At 38.9% G+C, this 16,690-nt stretch overlaps 1 protein-coding gene across 1 annotated transcript in view; it reads right to left on the bottom strand.

The window, feature by feature from the left end:
* Positions 1-4,358: 4,358 nt before the first annotated feature.
* The window catches only part of LOC136850353 (DE-cadherin-like), a 154,595-nt gene continuing 142,263 nt past the window's right edge, over positions 4,359-16,690 (bottom strand). The window contains exons 21-24 of the mRNA XM_067123973.1: positions 14,523-14,663; positions 13,628-13,822; positions 12,352-13,355; positions 4,359-4,563 (exon numbers count right to left, since the gene is read on the bottom strand). Of these exons, the coding sequence (XP_066980074.1) occupies positions 4,359-4,563; positions 12,352-13,355; positions 13,628-13,822; positions 14,523-14,663 (1,545 nt within the window). The remainder of the gene's footprint in view (positions 4,564-12,351; positions 13,356-13,627; positions 13,823-14,522; positions 14,664-16,690) is intronic.

Raw genomic sequence — 16,690 nt, 5'->3', positions numbered from 1 at the left:
CAGTAATCTTGTATTGGTTCAAAAGGTTTGGTATTTCATTGATCTCGTGGTATTCGACAACATTCGAAAACGATGCGTTGTGCAATCACAAAAATAACAGTTGACCTGCAAAAGGGTTTAACCAGGAGCCGCGTCTGCAAACACACAATGAGCTGTCTCAAGAACTGTTTCGGCACTGAAAAATAAACACGGGAGTAAGAAGGAAATCAGGTGAAACCGGGACATCCAGCAGACTTTGTGACTCAACAACGGGAAGAAGTGAGTGACATAGATGAACTATATCTTAAGCTACGAGCTGATGAATTAATGATATCATAAAATCAAAAAGCATTTAAATATATACATGTGAAGCTTCTAGTGTCTTTCAGTCAATGAAAATTGTTATCGTCAAGGCTGACTCAGTGAAGGCTGGGCTCTCTATCTGCCATGCATATATGGTATGTATTAAATCGTTAAGAAAACCATTATCCGTCGTACTGGTTGCTGAGTATGTCATGTAACATAGTCGATAGAAGCTCTGCTGTCTTTAGAACGAGGCCAACCTGTCTAGCTATACTCAGGTGTGATTGGTGTTCGAGCAAATGGAGTAATGCTGGCTATAGACAGAGATAGTAAAGAAAAAGTAATTGGTGATGCTCGATAACGATGGTGTTCCTGGCAGTGCGTATCAGTATGAAGGTATCATGGTCACCAACAGCCACCTGTCGTCGCTTGGCTACAAATGACAAAGAGCTGCTCTTTTATTTTACCACTCCAAAAAGCTGCCACATTTGTTCTTTAGATGGAATCAGTAATGTGCTGGCGGAAAAAAATTGATATTTTAACTGCAAATAGCTCTTATACTAACACAGGCAATAAAACCTGGCTTTGACTAAACATATCCAGGCATGTTTAAACTCTTACTGTAAAATGTCAGGATATTGCAGTGTCCCTCTGTCCCCTAACATGAAGGCATTTGCTGACTGTCTTATGACAAGTCTCCCTCTTGTTACGGCAACACAGATAAGCAAAGCTGAAGATAGCACCACGAGGACAGTAGCAGCCAGCTGTTGACTGCATTCAAAATATAGTCTGCTGTTGTATCTCTCTATTATTTCCTGAAATAAAAAGCACTGTGTGAAGAGTTTCTTGAACATGTTCACGCTGCAGATGGTTGTGAGCCAACGAATAACACTTCCCAAAGTAATAAGACAAATGCGATGTCTAGCTAACACATTCTTTCCGGATATTGCGTTTGCGCTCTACTTTTCTCTCCTATTACTACCTTTGAAATGGAAAACTATAAATCGTAACTTTGCTTGCTTTAATGTTTCACCAACTGCAGGAGGAACTCTTGAGTAATCTCGCAACTTGGCGTGACAGCTATAATTATTCATATTTTTAACAAAATATCTTACGAATATGATGTCGGAAATGTTTCGTATTGGCTTTGTTAGTATTTCAGCTCTTCTTTTTCTTCCTTGTTTGGCACTGTTTTCAATATTGTTTTCAATTCGACTCTTATCTTGGTGCTTCGATGAAGACCTGTCATCGGTCGATATTACACAATACGCTCTTATTGTTGTCTTGCGGCACACGCGAAGTTGCATTTGTTGCATAAAAGCCTGCTGCAACGGCGAAGCATCTGCTCTTCTTCGCACGACCACTGGCGACACTGGCGGTGCGCTGTGAAACAGTATTGATGGATTTTCTGGTACCGGAACTTTCTAGGCTTTTTGTTTGCTTTACGGTTAAAATGCCGCGGCTGGTTTAGACAGTGCAGTAATGGAGCTAAACTGTGTATTCTGGCGTAGATGAGGTACAACCTTCACTGAATCTCAATTGCGCGATGTATCCCATTTTTATTTGTGTTCACAAGTATGTAGTATTTGCCACTCATAACGATCAGCTATATGACTTGTTCCCTTTGAGCCACTCTGTCGGTGCTATGTCTAAGCTGAGCTTTCGCTGGTAAAAAAGAAAGTAATGATTTCCATGCATCTAATATTGGTATAAATCTTGACTATGGGCGACCAATAAAACAGTGAACCAATTATCAGTGTGGCTACATAACCATCGAGTATGAAGCTTTGCGTAAATGTTCGGTTTATCAAATAGTGTTTCCGTGGTGTCCCACGACCGATGGATATTGTATTGATCAGAAATGAATTCGACCAGGAAAATACTATTTTACTGAAGTACGTGAGAAGACTTTCGGAAAGTAAATCATGCTTACGATTTTTGTCATTACAATCTGCAAAATCAATATCTAGTGAAACGTTAAACACATGATGAGAATAAAAACAAGCATACAAGCAGTGGCGCAGCTGGGCTGTCGTTGTTATTGACAACATATGTCGAAGTTTATCACTGTGATATTTATTTGAAGCTTTTAAGCATGTTGCCCTTAATATATTTACCCGGTATCTTTCGAACAGTGGCTATATACTGTAGACTTAAACGTCTTGACCGCGCTCATAAGTGTGTGTGTGAACTGTGTGTGTCGAAGTAACTATCCCGCTAAACACTTTATTTTTATTGCACATAATGCCAGACAGAAAAGTATGCGACACTTTGCTCAGGTGAATGCAAATCATAAAGCAAGCACAAGCGCGGTATGTCTGTTTTCAACTCAAACTGTTCGTTTTTATGTTACCAAAGATATTATAATGGCTGAAGACAATGAAAATATTCTGACTCTAAAAATAACGACACGATGAGCCTAACTAACACTAACTTATTACATAAAATAAAGGGATTCTTTTTTTTTCATCTTTGTCATTTCAACAACATCGCGACTGACTAACTACATCCAGAAAGTATGCGACGAGCCCATAATGGTAATCAAAATGAACATCTTCACTTATCACGGAAATAAGAATAAATTGGGATTTTGGGAAGCTCTTGGCTGACACTAAGCTACTTTCTTATATACTAGATGACTTTCAAGCAAATGTTAATCTTTAAAGAATTTTTATATCTTCTTTGAAAACCGGTATAACAACGGCCGGCTTCATGTGAAACTCTTCGGATTACATATGGTCAAATGCTGTGCTGCACCCTATATTACGCAAACGAGACACATAAAGCGAAACGACCGGTGTTTTATGATGCAGTGGCATTGATGATGACTGCAACGCTCTGTTGCAGTGCTTCATTCTTCCCCATGAAACAACGCTCATCTTTTGTGTGCGTCAATGTGTGTGTATTAACGGAATAACCAGTATTGTGACGCGTGTGTTTCTGCACAACAACACAACGTTTAACCTCAAGCTGCCTTTTCATTCCTATGCAACCCTTTCACTGCTTCACACTACACATACCACATTACACACATGCAATAACTTGAGCATGTCTATTTGCTCTTTAATAACACTTAATAATTTTGCGTTTCATTGTCTGAAAAAATGATGTCCCATTAACTCAAACGATCCGAATCTTCGATGTTTTATGATTTAATTGTTCGTATGATCTCTTTGTTTACAAACTCGCCAGTGAGCAACACACTTGCGAAATGTCGTGCGACCGTAAATCATCATCCCCAGTGAGAAAGTTACTAACTATTATATTTATTCCTTCCCCATAATAAATTTTATATTAGTTGCGAAATTTATGATATTAGTTGTTTCTGGGAATAAACAGAAAATAAGTATGTGAGAACAGTAATTTCACGCCATAGCTAGACGTTCACTCTTAAATCAAACAGAAAACTTAATGGGCTTTAACTGAGGCTACCGCAAATATTATTCATAAGCTCTTTCCGCTTGGCCCAATGACTATCTCTTTCTGTAAACCTGACAATGTGTGCGCTGCTCTGACTATAAATGATGTTAAGCTGTCATGAACAATAATTGCGCAAATAATCCACCGCGATGAATATGTTAGCCGTATGTTTGCGTGAAGTTCACAATTTGCTCATGATCTGCTGCATATGGGCCGACTACCGACGCTCATTGCACGAAGAAACTCGGCGTGATGATCTGTGACCACGTATTTATTACAGGAGAAGCTGTTGGAGTCGTATCTTTAAATCGTACCCGATGGCTGCCAACATATAGGCACTATTCGAAGAAGAAGAGAGAGAGAGAGAGAAGAGGAAGCATGCTTCCTGCTCTGTGAACATATTCAGTTCCAGGTATGCTGGCGGACTAAAGCCGAAAGTTGGAAAATCGACAGATGTTGAAGTTCTTGAAGCTCACTAAAGCGACGACTACAAGGTGGATGGTTCGGCTGAAAGGTGAGCATCGTGCTGTTCAGGCACTGAAAGCCAGTTCCTTTTGGCGCCCATGATCATGTTCTTTGTGGAACTGTGATAAATGCTATAGTTCAGTTTCTGGTGAGTCATGAAACAGGTCTCATTTGCCAGCTTTGTGTTTTAGTCATTCTGGACTCTTCATTTGCGACTGTGTCTTTAGAGAATCAAAAAGTAAATTGGTTGCATTATATCTGCCGGCCTGACTGTGGATACACGCCAGCTTGAGCAGACAGGTTGGAGGCAGAAAAGACCACAACACCACCTCTATGGGTGAACGGTTACTGCTGCAGCTGGCACAACTGCTGGTACCGCTGCTTTTGACGGAAGGCCTGTTCAACAAGAAAGTCATTTTCTTCCAAGTTTTTGGTTTTGTTTCGTCCGTCGTGCGTCATTTTTACGCTATAAATTCTCATTGCGTACCGCTAAGCTAGTTCAAATGGTCTTAGCTTGTTGCTCAACAGTAATTCATCGTCTTTCTATGGGGCCAAAGACGGTGCGACGTAAAATGCTCTCTTATTTTGCTCAAATGACAATTCCTTCGATTTTATCCGTAATTCTCTTTTACAATCGCTCTTCTTTTGGCTGGCGCCTCGGACTACTCTGTTGCTCTTCTTCACTACAGTCGCTTCATCTGATCATTCAGAAGCATTACGAGCAAATATTGGCGTACCAAAATATTTTCACGTGTCTTGATTCTGTACACGAGGAAAATAGGAAGTTGTTGTGAAGAAAGAAGACCCTCCTGACAATCAACTGCATCGGCACTAAAATCTTTCGGCTGAAATTTCCTGAGCTTTTGCCGAAAAATGATCGAGGTCTTTTGATAATCGCACATTGTATGAAGTGCAATTACGGCACACAGGGCTTTTAAAGAAGCTATTCTCTTTTTCCGAATCGTGTAACTCAATCGCGCTCTCTACCATCGCCGGCTTATTTGTTAAGCTGTGATGATATCTGAGATCTTCAAGCTAATCAGGTAGTATTTTTGTTTTTGTCAGGAAACGGAGAATCGACCTTTTATATACTCCCAAGCCCGCTTATTAAACTGCAATGTGCTGTGATAACACAAGCTTCACCATGGCAAGCGTTACAAGCTATTTCACAAACTTCAATTACTTCGCCATGATAAACATGTCGCGAAAATGCCGAACTACGTAATTGTCATTTTGTTATGCAAGATACTAGCTACATTGTTCATAGCGACGGCTCAGTGTGAATCGTATCTGAGTCAAGTAACAGCAATGCAACGGCGACAGTTCATTGGACGGGTTGTGCTCGCTCTCGACAACTCGGTGAAACTGTGAAGATAGAGGAACTGACTCGCAGTTATGAAATTCGTTTCTCGACCAGAATGTGTTCGGCATTCCTGTAACTGTGAGCTCCCGACGCTCCGGATGCCATTTTAAATAAATCTGTCCTTCGAGCCAACCTGGGAGCTTTGTTAATCAGCTCGATGATATGAACCAACAAATGTACTAATACAAATCACAACAACGAAAACATCGGCAGAAGACAGTACCTGACGACAAAAAACTGATGACAACACTGTCTTTCAGTGACAGTCTCTTCCTGCTGAGCTAATGATTTTTGCTCCCCAATGCCCGAAGCCTTTGTGAACCGAGCGATCATCAGACGGCTGTCTTTAAACTTATTGTGTCGTTGACTCGGTTGCGGAGCAGATGCAAACTGTTTATCTGAATGAAATCGAAATGGGAGCAAATGCTTTTTCGACCATTGAACGCGAATGATGAACTCAGTACGGTTCATGTCTAACCACGCCGAGCGACGTCTGTGACATATTTCGTGACGAATCTTGAAGTGAAATACCGTCAGCAGTATTCGGTAACGCACGCTAACTGCTCGCGGTATAAAAAATAAAGGAACTATAGGCCTCGAATGATCGTGAATAGACAACAGCTCCCAGCATCTGCAGCCTTACAAGGTAAACGATGTGTGATTCGGCGCCAGCTCGATGGCAGAACTAAATACAAGTTAACTATTTAAAACTATGCAAACTACAGCACGGTGATCATTACACTCAATAGCTTTCGACGTACTAAGGGTACGTAGTTTGAAAACACAATTTCGTCTGCACTTTAAGATGCTCCACTGAATATATTAGTGATGATAATAATATATCTATATATAATAACAACAATAATATTATATATATATATATATATTTATATCTTTTATATATATATCTTGTATATATATATATATTTATATATATAACTGCTATATATATATATATATATATATATATATATATATATATATATTTCCACAATATGTGCTATTTAGACATACACAACTAACTCTGGAAATTTCAAGTTTGTCTAACTAACAAATATATAACAACAAAAATACGACAGCTCTCTAAAAGCGCCAGCAGTGATCCTTTAAGCTTGCCCTGTCACGTAATCAAACTAATTTGCTCGAAACAGAAGTGTGAAGACTGTCAACTGACTGAACAAGCTATGCGTAAAGAAACGTCGCTCCAAATCAGCTGGCATTAACTGTTTCCCTGATGTAGTACTTCAGTAAACTAAGGAACAAAGCGCTGTTTATCTTTGCGCTATGCGCTGATAATCTATTCGCTGGTGATCAACAAATGAAAACTGTTTAAAAATTTCAAATAAAAAATTTATTGTTAAATTCAAAATTTATGATCGTCTGGCTGAAATTTACGTACTTGAGCAACACAGAACTGGTAACTCTTGGTCAAATTACATTAAACAACTGAAATCAAAACTTAATTTATCGAAAATCAAGTGTTCAACGAAAATTGAACTTTATCGAAATTATAAAGACTGGCAATAAATGAAGAATTAAATCAAGCACATCACAATGTTATTATCAAAAGTATTTAAATCTTCAGTAAATAAATGTTAAACTGCTATTATAACAAAAGTGAAGATCGAAACTGTGATACACAACAAATATTTGTCGTGGCTGTTCCCTTAGTGAAACTATAGTAATATACCTTGTTTTACCGTGGTAATAATAGAGCCAAACATACTTCCTTACACAACTGTGGCTCTTTTGTAAAAAATGCGGGACATCCCAGCTTTACTCATTCATAATACACTTTTCTCTAAATTCAAGATCTTCAAAAATACAAAAATTGTATCATTAATACACTAACACACTAGTTAATGTTCTGCTTTTGAAGAGAGAAGAAAAGAGAGAGAGAGAAGAGGAAGAAGGAGAAGGAGAGAGAACCGCACCCCCCCAAGGTCTCGAAATCGAAATGAACGAACCTCAGTTCTGTGAAAGTGAAAACAATCGCCTGGTCTGAACTTTACGCTCTTCCTACTTTGTACGTAATCAACGGACATGTGCTCTTACTCTGAAAACGTGTTCAAGCAAAAGAAAAATCATGGCATGAAGGCGTGATCAGCTGTCGTGATCGAAGCAATGCCATGCTGTTTGCTATCATTCGTCTTCTTCTGGTATGTTCTAGCTTTACGAATCTATTTTAAGCGAGCACAACTAGTCTACAACGTATTTTAAAAGAATAATGCCAAACAAGCGGCGGGCACCAGTCGGCACAGTGCTAATCTTTTGACTTTATAATCGGCCGTATCTTGCAATGACGCTGAAGAAACAAACACACGCATGGCAAGCTTGCATTGCTCGCTCCCCATGTTTGCCTGACAAAATAACACTGTATTACAAATTACACTGGTGCCATTATCTTGACCGCAACTTTTGAATGACCCACACCATATGAATTTCAGCAGTATATTATTGCCCATGGCATGATATAAGAGAAGGTAAACCTGTCAGAACTTGGGATGACTGTACATATTACAGGCAATACCATGAAAATATATATGCTATATAGCTGCTGTATGTATGTAATATGTATATATGTAGCATGTATGTGTATGTATGTGGGGCTGACATGATGCTGTTTGAAACATACATGTCACTATGAAACTCATGTTTTGAAGTAGGGTTTCAAGCCATGCAGCACAAGCTGTCAGCTATTCTTTTGATGCAATGATCAACACCCATTCATGTGCACAGAAGATTTTAGAGAGGGTGAATATCTAGCTGTTTACTATATGCAATAACAACATCCTGCTCTTTCTATATATATTCAGAAAACCCACAAACGTCCTTTAATATCCAATTCACTCTACCTCGGAAATAATATATTTTCATATATGTTACCGAAGGGGAGTTTTTTAGTTGATAATAAGTCCACCGTCCCGTGGGGTCGAACCAGCGACGGACAGGGAATCAGGACTACAGTGACACACACTAATGATCGGCCACAAGAGAGGTATAAGTGAATAACGCCTCATCATCTCACCGATGAACTCAGGTGTTTTGCGTTTGGAGCGATATCCACCCACCTCTGCCATGTTGGTGTAGTCGTTTTATCGCGTAAGCCATATTATGACTATTTATCACATCGCATTGATTCATATACAATCAGAAAGCTGCGGCGTCGCTAATATCTTAATTCACTCTACCTCGGAAATAATATATTTTCATATATGTTACTGAAGGGGAATTTTTTAGTTGATAATAAGTCCACCGTCCCGTGGGGTCGAACCAGCGATGGACGAGGAATCAGGACTACAGTGACACACTAACCAGTCGGCCACAAGAGAGGTATAAGTGAATAACATCTCCCATCATCTCACCAAGTGAACTCAGAATTGTTTTGCGTTTGAAACTGATATCCACCCACCTCTGCCATGTTGACGTGTGGTGCGTTTGTGGCACGCAGCCATATTATGACTATTTATCACATCACCGTGATTCATATACAATCGAAAAGCCTAAACGTCCTTTAATATCCAATTCACTCTACCTCGGAAATAATATATTTTCATATATGTTACCGAAGGGGAATTTTTTAGTTGATAATAAGTCCACCAATAACATCTCTTGTGGCCGACTGGTTAGTGTGTCACTGTAGTCCTGATTCGCAAATCACGTCTTTGGTTGGAAACCCACGGGGCGGTGGGCTTAATATCAACTAAAAAATCGCTGAATTAATAATAAGTCCACCGTCTGTGGGGTCGAACCAGCGTACGGGACTGATGGGCTGTCATCAATAAAAATTCCCCTTTCGTAACATATGAAAATATGTTCCGGTAGGAAGTGAAGTGAACAATGGGTTGTGCTTTCTGGTGCTATATGAATCCGCGATGATGATAAACTGTGTATTATGTTTTTCGTCGACAAGCGCGCTACGTCAACATGAAAGTGGTAGATATGTGCCAAGCGCAAGCGCGAAGGCGGTATTGAAGTATTACCGCCTTGCCTCTCTTGTAACCGGCACTCAATGTGCTGCGATCGAACTACAAATCGTCACTATTGCTGGCGATGAACTCAATATCAACTAAATCGCCCGGTAACTTGCTGTGAAAACATATTGCTTCAGTAAATTGAGCAATGAGGCGTTTGTATGCGGTGATGTAAACTGAATGTAACTAACTGCGTGCGACTAAGCACTTTTACGACTCAACATGGCAGAAGTAGTGAATAGATGCTCAGCAAACTTTGGTCGGCGAGGAAGTAAATGATGAAACCGCCTGCATAATGACGTTTGCTGGCTCGATACTGCTGTCTGATTCTAAATCGTGTTACGAGGCGATGAACATTATCAGCAAAAATTCCTTCGGCCTTTATGCTCTGTAATATATTATTTCGAAGGCGAAGTGGTAGATGATGAGACGTTGTCTTTCTGATTATATGTACGATGGTGTGATAAATATGGCTGCGTGCGACTAAGCGCTTCTGCGATCAACATGGCTGAGGTGGTGAATCTTTCAAGCGCCAGAACTGAGTTTCGTGGAGGTGGCGAATGATGGGAAGATATTATTCTTATGCGTAGCCATTTGGTATGACTCGCGCAGTCTGAACTAAATCGTCGCTGACTGCAGACACATTGAAGCAATGTCAACTAAAATTCGCTTCGTGTCATATGAAAATATATTATTTCGGTAAATGGTAGTGTGGAACGTTTGTAACTTTGTTAGCATATGAATGCGGTATTGTGACTAAATAGTCATGCTATATATATATATAATATGTGTATATGTATGTTTCTATGTATATATATACATACATATATATATATATATGTACACACACATATATATATATATTTCTAGATTTAAGCTCTTTAATGATAGTCCGAAGGCCTCCAGATCCGTGCCCCCCCATCGTCTCCTTCGCCAGCTCCCGATCCAGGTTCGGGAGGAGACGGTCTTCCTCCCGCGCCTTGCCAGACACAGGATCAGTAACACCAAAACTGCACAGAAGAAAAGGAAGACTTTATGATTTGATTTAATGAAAGGTAGGTGGTCAAGCCAAACTCTGGGTGGGCACTTTCAGCCATTCAGTGCACAGTGAAAAGAGGGAGTTGGAGTGGTTGGACAGCAAGATGAAGAGATCAAGTACATCAGGGGTCGGCAACATCAGGCCCGCGAGGGATTTCAGTCCGGCCCACCAAGTTAACACCTGGACGCTAATTATCTAACAGTTTTTATCTAGTTTAAGGCGTTGAGCGATCCTTATGGTACATTCGATATCATGGCCCTCCTCCGAGACTGCACAGCTGTCTTTCCCGCTCTCTCCAAAAGGCTGTAAATAATTGAGATGAAGTGTACAAGGATCTGAAGGATGAATTGGGAGAAAACCCCACAGTTGCACTAAGGGTAATAATCAGAAAAGTAGGACAGAAGATGGAAGGAAGGAAGCTCGAATGAAGGTAGAGTAAAATGTTAAACAGTGGTTGCAGCTGGGGGGGGGGGGGGGGACGAAGGGACTCTGCAAACACCCTTTTGCACTGCCTAAAGTAAACCACCATACGAAATATAAAATATAATACAAAGGCATTTAGTACGATGCTTTACAAATATTTTCGAAACCAGCAATCAACAGGAAATTGTCAGATTATTTAGGAACGAAGGGAGTTTCTTACAGAGATACTATCGAAATTTTCCTGTAACTTTTCCTGACCACGGTAGGTTTAGTTTCTAAATTATGTAAAATGCTTTTTACTTTGTTTAAATATGAGTGAGAAAGAGAAATCCTTGCAGCTACTGTCGGATGCCTTTGGAGCAATCCTCTTACATTATGTAATTCTAGGATTGGTCAGTGATAAGTAGGTGCATAAAGTTCAAAAGACACTTTTCCCAGTTTCTCTCATTTTGTTTCTTCCAAAAGTATTATGACTTTAATGGTTCGGAATATTTTAGAGAAATTACCTAGTTATGACGGAAAGAACAAGTCGGCCACAAATGATTTATTTCTGTGCGATGAATTGAAAAGGGAAAATCGTTCAAACACAAAATGAATTATAAACCAGTAGAAGAATATCACTAACTTTTTCTCCTGTCATTCATCTTCAACTCACCAGTTTAATGCCTGTTATTAATTCAGGTAAAAATTCAGTTCTTATTATTTATAAATGAAGTTCGAATTTTCACATGCTTTTTAAGTCAATTGTATTAAAACAGGCCTCATAATTATGAAAAGGGGTTTCCAGCTACTTTTAAAGGTCTGAAACTGTAACAGATTTATTGGGACAATTTAGTTCACAAATGCTCTTGCATTCTCTGTCTTTATTCCAGTGGACCTTCACGAAAGCGTAGACATAACTTTTGACTTTCTATTAAATGAAGTAATTATGCTAATGACCTTTTATCGACTCTGAAACCATAGATGATTTATACAATTATCTGTTGAACAACTTTGCCTTTGCTCTTGAGTTGGTTACAATATTTTGGGTTCAGAACTTGTACAATGTCAATAAGAAAATGAAACCCAAAGTGTCGTTTTTTGTTCTCATGTGACTATTATGCCCACAACAATAAGGATATTTCAAAATTGATAAAATTAATCAGATCCCTTGCACCTGAAAATATGTTTATGATAATAAATCATAATAAAGGTACCATGACTGTCATTTTGGACGCGATCTTTCCAGCAAATATTAAATGAATAAACTCAGAAACACTGTAAATCAGATCACTAGTAGTAATGCAATTACAGCATCATAAATACTAAACCAGAAAACAAGTATTTATCTTTCAGGATCATAAATAACAAACAAAAACAGTACAAAAGAAAACAGAGACACTTACCTAAAAAGCAAAAGAGACTGACTAGGATTATGATGATGGACTGCTGCCCTAAGACAACCTCGAGGTCTGGGGGCATCACAAGACTGTACTGGCCCAGAGCCATAATCTGTGGCATTCAGATCATAAAGAAAATCGTTGTGACGCATTTCCAAGATACACCCTGAGAAAGAAGCAACTTTAGGAGGTATCAAGTTCCACCTATAGGACGCAGATAAGGAGGCAAAACTGGGCATGGGTGCCAAGCCCCCAACCTGAAGAGGGCCTTGGACGTTGAGGAGGAAGCTGGGGTACATGGATATATTTGGATAGGGGACAGAAGTCTTGCACGGATCACCAGAACCATCGGTCGAATTGAATCCGCAGTCGACCACTTCAAATGTCATTTCCTTCTCCTTCCAGGTGACAATGAGCTGGAAGATTCGGTTGCTGTTTTTCTCGACAGGGATCGAGATCTTTTCGGTCCCTGATCCGAGTTCGATGTAGGTCACCAAGACCCAGTTCCTGAGAAACACGTACATGAAGTCCTTGGGATAGTCCTCCCAAGGTAACTCCACGATTGGCCCCATATACAGGAGAATGCCGCTATGGCTATTCGATATGAACGATATGGAAAACGTCGCATTGTCACACACTTTCGAGGGTTTGTACCAGGCGAAGCTCTTCTCGAACCTTGCGTTCTTGAGTTCACAGCGAGGTCCATAATTGTGGTCGTCTATACACTGGCACTTAAGAGTGTTGTTGATGACCCCACAAGTCCCTCCGTTGTAGCAGAAGCCACTGAAGCAAACGGAGGGCAGGGGTTCGAGCTCCCCGCAGTCGCAGGTGTATTCGTCAACAATGTCGACACCCACCATAGTGGCAGTGCTGCTCGCAACGACCAGAGGAGCAGTGAGGTTTGGTCGCACGCTGTGTTGGCAACTTCGCCCACCGCAAGGGGATTTAGACTCATAGAGACAGGCGTTTATGTCCACCATGACGATGTCAAGGCCAAGGGCTTTTGAAACCTGGAATGTCATGTGATAAATGATTATGTAAAACATTGTGAAAATCAAATTGTATGTGAATATTCCATATGAACAGTCATATATATATCATACAACAGTCATATATATATATATATATATATATATATATATATATATATATATATATATATATATATATATATATATATATATATATATATATATATATATATATATATATATATATATATATCTAAAAGCATGCCATTGTGTCAACCTATCAAATCAACAATCACGAAAATTCTGTTCACCTGCAGCCTATTTCTCATGAAGAGCCCATCCAACCTCTCGGCAGTGTAATAAGGCGACCCATGGCAGTTGTACCGGATTTGAACTCCACCTTCGACGTCTTGCATGTTGAAGACGTCGACGTTTTTCGGAGGAATTTCGTGAATCCTGGCGATCTCTTCCTTCAGGCGCTCGTACAGCGTCTCCCCACCTAATGCCTATTTGAGACAGGGGAGTGGGGGGGGGAGGAGTTCTAAGGTCTTTTGATTCATAAATGCAGGCAGGTAAATGTTTATGAATTAGGGGTTCCACGTACGTACATTAAATCAATAAGAAGACGACTCATTCAGCTCACACCGATCAAATGATATACTCAGAAAAATGAAGCATTGTCTGTACCTAACAAATTCCTTAATGGGAGGATCAAATTTATTATAATTTAGATATCTTTCAAGCAAATACATTAAACTGATAATATGACTTATGGAGTTCCGGCAGATCAGCTGATACGCTAAAAAAAAATGGTTTGCGTTTCTCATAAATTTCCCGATGAGAAGATCAAATTTATTATAATTTAGGAGATGCCTTTCATCATAACAGAGCATTTTGAGTAAGAAATAATTATTTACATTATAAATAATAATACGTATCTATTAATTATTATTATAATATTATTGCAAAGTCACCTTTACAATAGGATTTCAAAAGTATTTTACTGGAAAATGAGTTGTGCTTAAACCATTACTTTATAAGCTATTATGGTCATACGTGAAATATTTATTCGTAATAAATATATTCTATCAATGATGCGTAGAATTACAATGTTATTTTAAAAACTAGTTTATTAATCTAATGTTAGCTTAAGTGAAAATTAAATGATGTGAAAATCGTCACAAAAACAGTCAACAGATGTTTCACCTTATTTGTCCTGAGCATTTGTTGAGACTTGACATCGGCAAGTGTGAGTGACCCTGAGTTCATAACGGAGCTAAAATTGAGGTCAACCACGTTGATGCTGACCTCACCTACAGCTGCCTCCACACGTAATATGTCGTACACCTGTTCACGGTAAATTTGGAGGATGTCAGAGTAAGTTTCTAAAGGTAATATGATTAGAATATTATGTCCACATACACAAGCTTTAAGGGAACATGGAGGCCAGCTGCAGGAGAGAAGGTTTTGTTAATTTCTTTTGATAATTTGATAAGCATTTTAACATATCCATACACACTTTAGGGGCTTTAGGAGAGAAGATTTTGTAAAGGCCAGATAATTTGATAAGCAGGGGACAGAAAGGCCAGTTGCAGTTTTGTAAATTTCTTAAGATAATTTATTAAGAATATTAACATATCCACAAACACAAGCTTTTAGGCTATATTGAGGCCTGTTGAGGGTTGCAGAAAGGAAGGTTTGATGATACGTGTAATATGGTCAAGACTTGGGAACAGAATAAGAGAGAATAAGAGAGAATATCTGGGAAAGTTTTAAGGCTTGCAGGAGAGAGAGTTTTGACGATATACTTAATATGAACCAGGCTTGGGGAAGAGAGAATGAGACAGGATAAGAGAGAATAAAGAGAATAAAGGCTTAAGAATACCTTCAGAGAATGAGAGAGTGCAATCCGAGAGAGAATGAAAGGGGATCGAGAGAATTGAGAGAATCAGAGAGTCCATAAGAGAGAATAAGAGAGAATGGGAGAGAGGATCGTTAGAATAAGAGAGAATGAGACAGGATATCTTGAATCAGAGAGGAATGAGAGAGGATCCAGAGAATAAGATGAAAGAGAGATCCGAGAGAATGAGATGGGATCCCTAGAGAATAGAGAGAGAATCAGAGAGGATAAGAAAATAAGAGAGAATTAGAGAAAATAAGAGAGAATGAGAGAGGATCCAGTAATCAGATAATGAGAGAGGATGAGAGAATATTTAGCTTGAGAGAGGAAAAACAATAATAAGAGAGAATGAGAGAGGATAAGAGAGAAGAGAGAGGATAAAGAGAATAAATGAGAATGAGAGGATAAAGAGAATAAGAGAGAAAGAGAGGATAAGACTGAGATTAGGAGAGAATCAAGAGAGGATAAAAGAATAGAAGAATGAAAGATTAGAGAAGAATAAGAGAATGAGAGAAGATACAAAAATAAGAGAGAATGAGAGAGGATAAAAGAAAAAAGAATAAGAGAGATAAGAAAGAATAAGAGAGGATAAAGAGAATATTAGAATGTAGAGAGGAGCACTGAGAAAATAAGAGAGAATGAGAGAGGATAAGAGAATAAGAAGAAAGAATGAGAGAGGATTCCAAAGTCCAGGATAAGAGAGAATAAAGAGAATGAACTGATATGAGAGAATAAGAGAATGAGAGATAAGAGAGAATAAGAAAGAATGAGAGAGGATTTAAAGAATAAGAAATGGAGAGAATAAGAGAGAATGAGAGTTGGATACGAGAGAATAAAGAGAATGAGATTAGGATTGAGAATAAGAAAGAATGAGAGAGGATAAAGTTAAAATACAAGAGTTACGAGAGAATAAGAAAAATGAGAGAGGATAAGAGAGAATAAGAGAGGATAAGTCATAATGAGAGAATTAGAAACAGAGAATAAGAGAGAATGAGAGAGGACGAACCAGAATAAGAAAGAATGAGAGGGATAGAGAGAATAAGAGAGGATAAGAGATAATGAGAGAGGACACAAAAAGTTGAGAACAAGAGAATTGAGAGGACGAGAGAATAAAGAGAATGATAGAGGATAAGACAGAACATTGATAAGAGAAAATAAGAGAGAATGAGAGACTTAGAGAGAATAAGATGGGAATGAGAGAGAAGAGAGAATAAGAGGAATGAGAGAGGATAAGAGAATAAGAGAGAATTCTGTTCCAGAATAAGAGAGTCCAACGAAATAAGGGAATGAGAGAATAAGAGAGAATGAGAGGACCTCCCGAGAGAATAAGAGAGAATGAAAGAGGATACGAGAGGATAAGAAAGAATAAGAGAGGATAAGAGAGAATAAGAGAGGATAAGAGAGAATAAGAGAGAATGAGAGAGGATACAGAGAATAAGAGAGAATGAGAGAGGATATGAGAGAATACGAGAGA

Source organism: Macrobrachium rosenbergii, chromosome 22 (assembly GCF_040412425.1).
Source record: "Macrobrachium rosenbergii isolate ZJJX-2024 chromosome 22, ASM4041242v1, whole genome shotgun sequence".
Classification (NCBI taxonomy): Eukaryota; Metazoa; Arthropoda; class Malacostraca; order Decapoda; family Palaemonidae; genus Macrobrachium; species Macrobrachium rosenbergii.
This window is presented reverse-complemented; position numbering and strand designations above follow the sequence as displayed.